The sequence below is a fragment of the Mus pahari genome, chromosome 13, assembly GCF_900095145.1.
Source record: "Mus pahari chromosome 13, PAHARI_EIJ_v1.1, whole genome shotgun sequence".
Lineage (NCBI taxonomy): Eukaryota > Metazoa > Chordata > Mammalia > Rodentia > Muridae > Mus > Mus pahari.
In genome coordinates this window covers 20156007-20164147 of record NC_034602.1, presented here as the reverse complement: position 1 = coordinate 20164147, position 8141 = coordinate 20156007, and the positions used below count along the sequence as shown (strand labels likewise).

Below are 8141 nucleotides of genomic sequence, written 5' to 3'. Positions count from 1 at the left end.
TTTTTATACCCACCAAAATGTCCATGTCTTTTGCTATAGCTTATTTAGTATTATAAGCATCAGATAGACAAGTTCTGCCATACATCATCTATTTCTATACTCCAGGCAAGTAGGCAGTACTATAATAGCATTTCACATAGAAACTTCCTTTGAGCAGAACATAGGAATCAGGGAGGTATATCTCAGTGCTAATGAAGGACTATCAAACTTCTGAGGCAAGATTAGACACAATCTTATAAAATGTTTCTTTTCTTCCATTTTTCTTTTCCAAGCATATGACTTTCATATAGCTCGATTTAAAACTCCACCTTCCTTAGGGGTCGATCAGGATTGGCCTTAGAAGAAAACCTAGATAAAAGAACAATCTTAGAACCTGTCCTTTTCTTTGGCACATAGGCAGCCATTCTGTTTCGTTTATTTCACAATTCTGAGGAATAACGGAAGGAAAACAGAGTGAGAAGCTGGGAGTAGAGCCAGCAGATTTAGCTTTGTTGTCTCATGTGTTCTTGCTTTATTTTGGGTAGCTGCACGGGAAGAATTTAGGTCCAGTCTTTGGAGCTGCCTTGCCCCGACCTGCAGGGCTAAACAACATGGGTCTTGAGGGAGGAAGGGATAAGATCAGGCCCAACACTGGCTCAGAGGTCAGGGTGCTGGATAAAACTTGGCCCCAGGGAAGCATCAGGATCTAGTGTTCTTACTCTTCCTAGACCCTCAGCTGCAACACGGAGCCAGAGCTTGTGAGAGATGCTGGCCTGGAAGCTGTCTTGCTGGAGGCCAGGCAGGTTTCTGCAGCCAGAATTCCTCAGATAAGCTGGATGGATAGCATGTGAAGCACTCTGGCCTGACACCTCTGGGGAGTCCCTGCTCAGTCTCCAAAGCTAGGAGTGAGAGGACAGTGCCTATTGGTCTCAGTCATCACACACAGACCAGAAGAGATAAGATACTCTTCACCCCTCACCTTAAATGTTCCTTCAACCTCTTTGTTTCATTTACCTGTATGCCCTTTGGGGAGAAGGGCCCCAGAGGAGAAAATGTGAAGCTCTGATGAAAAACATTGGCTGCCCTGATTAAAATTTGAGATTGGATTCCTGACTTTCCTGCCACTTTGAGTGGGGGCTGATAAAGAAGATGGATGATGGTTAGATAAATGGATTGTAATGACCCTCCTCTTGTGGATTGTACAAATTAAACACAGCAATCCCACTACTACTGTTTGATTTAAAAATCAGAGATAGAATTATTCTTTTTTTTTAACGAATGAATAATTTTAATAAGATGTTTTCTATTTGAAGTTACAGTGGCATTTAAATACACCATGTATCTAATTAAAGCAGAAGTTTGACTAACAATACTTCATTGAAATGTTTTACATTTTTTACTAGATATTTTCTTTATTTACATTTCAAATGCTATCCCGAAAGTTCCCTATACCCTGCCCACACCCTGCTTCCCTGCCCACCCACTCCCACTTCTTGGCCCTGGTATTCCTCTGTTCTGGGGCATATAAAGTTTGCAATACCTAGGGGCCTCTCTTCCCAATGATGGCCAATTAGGCCATCTTCTGCTACATATGCAGCTAGAGACATGAGCTCTGGAGGTACTGGTTAGTTCATATTGTTGTTCCACCTATAGGGTTGCAGACCTACCCCTTCAGCACCTTGGGTTCTTTCTCTAGCTTCTCCATTGGGGGCCCTGTGTTCCATCCTATAGATGACTGTGAGCATTCACTTCTGTGTTTGCCAGGCACTGGCATAGCCTCATACGAGACAGCTATATCAGGGTCCTTATATGCATGTTAACTATATTTTAACAATTAATAATTTTTTATTTAAAATTTTTATTCAAAAATTTCAAATATATATATAGCATTTGAAATGTAAATAAAGAAAATATCTAGTAAAAATGTAAAACATTTAAATGAAGTATTGTTAGTCAAATATATATATAATTATATATATATATATACATATATATATATATGTATATATATATATAATTTTGAATAAATCATCCCCACTGCCTCCCTCCAGTTCTCCCTTCCTCCATAACACATTAAATTTCCAACTTTATGCTTTAAAAAATAGCTCACTGAGTCCATCTAATGTTGTACACATATGTATGAGTGTGGTATCATCTACTACAACATGAACCACTTTCTATCAGTCATTCCCTAAAGAAAAAATGACTATACCTTCCCCAGTGACTGCAAGAAATTATTTGGGAACCCTCTTCTCTCTATTCTGGAAATTGTTTTAACTTTTGAGAGTTCCATACATGTATATGATAAAATAGTATATGTACTTCTTCTATCCGCCTCCAACTTCTTCCGTGTACTCTCCAACATGCCCCCTTCTGCCTTCATGTCTTTTTGTTGTTGTTTGCTTTATAACCATTAAATCCAGTTAGCACTGCCTGGAGGTACAAGGGGCTGGAGCTATCCACCAGAACATAGAAGCCCCATTAGTGGCCACCTTCTCAAGAAAGAATTATTTTTCCTCCCTCATCCACAACTGGCCTGATCTTATACAGGCAGCCACACTGCTGTGGGTTCATATGTGTAACAGCCACGCAATGTGCAAAGGACATTTCTTCTCCATCCTCCTGCTTTTCCTTTCTTGAACATTTAGCTGATGGAGAGTTTAAAGTTTAAATAATCAGAATAGACAGATGCCGTGCAAGTCGGAGAACAAGATTGTCTTCATTAAACTCTGCTGTTACACCCTTTGTTGTTTAACAATGATTATTTTCATCTTTGGAAGACTCCTTTGGGACTGGTGTTATACTGATTGAAGTGCAAAATTAATAGTCTGTAAGCAGATTAGCTCGAGAACAGTAAGAAGAAAACATGTCTTCAAAAATGAAAATGTACAGCCATTCCTGTAAACAGCCTCAAAGCTTCTGGCAACTGGCAGAGCTTTGTGAGAAAGATTTAAGACAGTGTGAAAACAAATGTTAGCAGCTGCTGAGTAGAAAAGAGACCTTCCATCAGAATACTCTGTGGGCAAGGTGCTCAATCTATTGGGAATCTCTTGTGTGTTTCTTGCTTTTTGGTGAGCAGTGCGAGCCTTTGATTAGCCCTGGTGCAAGCACTTTAGTGTGTTCCATGGGAAGATCAGTAATGAGGCAGAGACACCAGACCAAGCTGGCATATTGCAACCACATGCTTAGACCAGGTTTCAGACTGGCTGTACATTTCTTTTGTGATGTTGGAGAGATGGCCATATTCCTCTAAGCTTCAGTTTTCTCTGTTACAAAAGGAGACTGTCTTACCAGCTCATAGGTCCCTCTCTCTCTGTGTCTCCCTCTGTCTCTCTCTGTCTCTGTCTCTCTCTCTCTCCCTCACTCCCTCTCTCTGAAACACAAGATGTTAAAACAAATTTTAACATAGTAATATTTGTATTGATTATTTCAAAATTTCATATAATGTACTTGATCACACTCATTTTACAGTTCTCCCAGGTCCACCCTTGTGACCTCCCCCAAAACAAAGAAGAAAACAAACAAACAAACACAAGTCCAATTTCTTCTCCACCCCAACTCCACGAGATGCCATCAACTATGAAGAACTACATATACTTCAGCACCCCTATTTTTAAAAGTTCCCTTCAATAGCATCCTGTTTAAACTGTTTCCTTTCAGGGGGAGGATGAGGGGAGAGGTTGACACAAAAGCTTTTTATGTCTCTCATTCTCAACTGTGAGTTTGCACTCATCAATACCACTGCAGAATAAATACTTTCTCCTACGAGTCAATAAGCTGTTTGCAAAAGTGAATGCCTCAGTATTTGGTGTGTGGACTCTCCATACACGATAGGGTGTTATCATTTAAAATTACTCAAGAGGTGAATTCCGGAAATTCAACTTTGGAGAAGAACTTCTAAATAGGGTAGCCTGCACCACCAGAATCAGTACAATAAGCTAATGGCTTGGGAGAATATCCTTTGAGAGTAGAACAGCATCTCAGGTTCTTGTAACAGCCATCAGGGGCGATCATGGATCAAATATCCATGGCTGTGATCTACGTTCTTTTGGAATTACTTACTCACTTACCTTTTCCAGCTTTAGTAAAGTGTAGTTGACCAATATAAACAGTACATATGGCATGGTGTTTCATATTTCTATGCACAGAGAAGATTAAACAGGGCTAGTTAACATGCCCATCACCTTACAAACACATGTTTTTTGGTGTGTGTGTGTATATGTATGTATGTATGTATGTATGTATGCATGTATGTATGTATGTATGTGTATAGTATTGAAGGCCTAATCTCTCAGTAATATGCCCATGCACAATGAATACTTATAGCCACTGTGTTGTGTAACAGGTCTGAAAATTACTCAAGTTTGTGTAATTTAGTCAATGTCTCTCTGTTCCTGTTTCTGTTCTCTCAACCCCTTATGTACCCTTTTCATCCTTAATTGTCTCTGAGAATGTAGGCTGAGTAGACTTCTGTTTGTAGACTACTGTATTGTATGGTGACAGGCAACTGAACTGCATGATAGCTCTAGTAAAAGTAGCTAATCAGTCTCTGATGACCCTAGGTCAGTCAATGAGTATAGATAGATAGATAGATAGATAGATAGATAGATAGATAGATAGATAGATAGATAGATAGTATCCAGGAACTAGAAGGCAAAGATACTGTCCATGGTCTTTATAATACATCTATAGCAAGAATTGGCACTGGGCACTCCACTCTCTATTATTCTTTGCTCTACATTCCATTGTTTCTTTCTAGATGGACTCTAAAAATAAATTGAAAGCCAGCTACTGTGGCTTGCTTCCCAGCAATCCTACGGCTGAAATAGAAATATTTCTGTAGTCTTGAAGTTAGCCTTGGCTACACAGTGATCTCTAGACCAACTTTGGCTACTAAGGAGCTGAAGGGGTTTGCAGCCCCATAGAAGGAACAACAATATGCATTAGTAGCAGAGGATGGCCTTGTAGGATATCAATGGGAGGAGAGGCCCTTGGTCTTGTAAAGGCTTGATGCCCCAATGTAGGGGAATGCCAGGACAGGGGAGTGGGAGTGGGTGGGTTAGTGAACAGGGGGAGGGGGATGGGATAGGGGGATTTTCAGAGGGGAAATGAGGAAAGGGGATAAAATTTGAAATACAAATAAAGAAAATATCTAATAAAAAATAAATAAAAGCACTAGTGACTCTCTTTCAATGCTGGCCCAGTCTACTGTCCCTAGGAAAGTGTCTCTGTAAGGCTGGCTCTGATGTGTCATGTGCTTGGCCTCAGGTCGCACAATTATCTTCACAACCCACCACCTGGATGAAGCTGAGATGCTCAGTGACCACGTGGCTGTTCTCCAGCAGGGGAGGCTCAGATGCTATGCTCCTCCTGCAGGCCTGAAGGAGACCTACGGCCAAGGACTCACCCTGACGCTCAGCAAACGAGTAAGCAGTGCAGCGCTTTTATTTCACTGGGCAAGCCCTGTCTGACCACATCACCCAAATCAAAGAATGACGCTTGTACAATAACAATGTTGAAATGTAAGACCTTTGTGCACATTATCCAGGAAGCCTTCAAATCTCCTTTCAGGTCTGAGCACTGTGGCATATCCTCTGTCAATGCTAGGGTGCCTTTGATCTTCTATTTCAAAAAGGGAAGGAGGGATCAGAGTGTCCTGATAAGTGTGAAGAACATCTGTCAGGGAGCACAATGGCTGAGGTTGTCTCGAAATCATTTTGACAGTAATACTCTCTTACAGAGACTAGAACCTTCCCTGGTGGAGAGTCAGAGCAATAGGGAGATGGAACCATTAGGGTCAGGGCCTGAGAAATCAACCTAAGTCACATCTGTAGTTATCACTGCCTATAACCAGCCAGAACAAAGCAGGGATCCTGGGGTTAGAACCCAGAACATCACTACACAGGTCTTCATGACTGTTGTATTTGTAGTGACCCTCAAAACTGCTGCCCATGACTTCATTGAGCCATAATTTCTCTTTGCCTTTTATCTAGTTGTGACTATATTGCTATCCAGAGAAGAGCCCCTTTCTCTTTGGCTAGGAATCCTACTTCTCACTTTTGGAACACTCAAACCTATTCTCTGCAGTACAGTTGCTAGGATTTGAGTCTCCCGCTCTGGGAAGGAGAACATCTCTCCAATTCAGAGTCTTGGAAGCTGGTTTCAGGACATTTGGAACCAGTATGGGCTCATGGGTCAAATGTAGGATCACCAGGTTAATCTCTGTAGAGTTATGATTTATAAATTTATGATTATAGAGGATAGAAGAAAAGGTGATTGGAGGAAGACTGGTAAGTGATAAGATGGTAAAGTGTTTGTCTTCCAAACATGAGACATTGAGTGAGATCACCAGAACTTACACTAAAATTCCAGATTTGATGACACCTGCAATCTGCCAAAACAGAAGAATTCCTAGTGCTTACTGGCCAGCCAGTCTAGCCTGAATAATGAGTTTTAAAGGTGACAGTTTTCCTGAGAATGACTCTTGAAGTTGTCCTCAGGCTTCCATAGTGGTGCACATATTCCTATGTGCACAGAAACATATATTTAAAAAGAAGAGAAAATATGTAACACACTTCACTGAAAATGCCCCCTCCTGCTTGAATGTAGCAGTCCATCCTTGTTTTGAAACAGAATTGTGAAATGGTACATTTATGAGTATATTATTCAAGAACTAAGTGTTTGGTATGACCTTCCTTATTGCTTTCTAAACTTTTTATCTTTCTGATAGCCCTCTATCCTAGAAACCCAGGAGCCCAAGGATGTGGCTCGTGTTACATCCTTTATACAGGTCTATATTCCACAAGCATTCCTCAAAGACAGCAGTGGAGGCGAGCTGACCTATACCATCCCCAAGGATGCAGACAAGACCTGCTTCAAGGGGCTCTGCCAGGCTCTGGATCAGAACTTACAGCACCTGCACCTGACGGGATATGGGATCTCAGATACCACCTTGGAAGAGGTACATGGTCATAATCCTATAAATATACATTCATGGTTTATGTTTCCATGGCCAGTTCCACATTCAGTGAGATGTGGCTAAATGGAGAAGAGATGGAATCCATTCTATTTATTTATTATTTATTTTCAAGTCCTGATTAGGAGAATATGCCAATTATTTTTCCTGTTGCTGTGATCAAATACCCATTGCAAAGTCAACTTCAGGGAGATAGGGTTTATTTTGATGTACAGTCCCAGGATATATGGTCTACATTGAGGGGAAGTCATGGCAGCGGCAGATTGAGGCAGCTGGTACCATTGCACATATAATGGGAAAGGAGAGGGCAATGAATGCCTGTCCTCAACTAGCTTACTCCTTTTTAGTCATCCAGGACCCAAACCCAAGGAGCCGAGCAACTCACTTTCAGGATGGACCTTTCCATGTCAGTAGTCCTATTCAAGATAGTAAGTCTCCCAGAGGCACATCTAGAGGCCTATATTCCTAGTGATTCAAGATTTCATCACATTGACATCTGATATAAATTGTTGAAGTCATGCATAGTGGAAGCCCAAACCAGGTTTTAACATACTCCTTGGTGACTACTTTTTAAGCAAATAGCATTCTTATATTTGAGACCTGAGGTGTGTTTGACCTCCAATCTGTAGATGACCAGTCAGTATTTAGTAGTTGTGGTACCTGGCTCCTCTCCATGGACTTCAGTTGTGGAGCTAGGCTCAAACACTGGGTAATCAAATGTCAGATGCTCTATCACCCACATGGTATTGAATGCTGGCCTGCTTGTTCCCTGTCCTACTCTTTACTTTGCCCCCTCTTTACTCTGATATCTGATGCTGTCAGTTCCTGGAATGAGCTGAGAACACCCACTACTCACTGCTGTCTCATCAGAGTGGCCAGTCAAGGGTTTGCATGTATTTCCTTTGAAGGAAAATGCTGGGCTATTAAACCTAATAGAAGACAATCCTTATATGGGTATGTAATATTACCTCTACGTGTGAGCTACATATCAACTTAGCTATAGAAAGTAACAGAAGGACAGAAAATTAAAGTTGAGATAGGCAAGGGAGCACTATGCTAGCCTCCTAACTTAACTTGTTTCAGGAATAATACTAATGCCCAGTTTCCTTTTCCCTTTCCTTTCCTTTCCTTTCCTTTCCTTTCCTTTCCTTTCCTTTCCTTTCCTTTCCTTTCCTTTCCTTTCCTT

The 8141-nt window shown here is 41.1% G+C and overlaps 1 protein-coding gene across 2 annotated transcripts in view; it reads left to right on the top strand.

Moving 5' to 3' along the window:
• The window catches only part of Abca13 (ATP binding cassette subfamily A member 13), a 433105-nt gene that overhangs the window by 223558 nt on the left and 201406 nt on the right, over positions 1-8141 (top strand). For both annotated transcript variants that reach the window (XM_021210848.2, XM_029545204.1), the window contains 2 exons: positions 5248-5405; positions 6710-6940. In XM_021210848.2, the coding sequence (XP_021066507.1) occupies positions 5248-5405; positions 6710-6940 (389 nt within the window). The remainder of the gene's footprint in view (positions 1-5247; positions 5406-6709; positions 6941-8141) is intronic.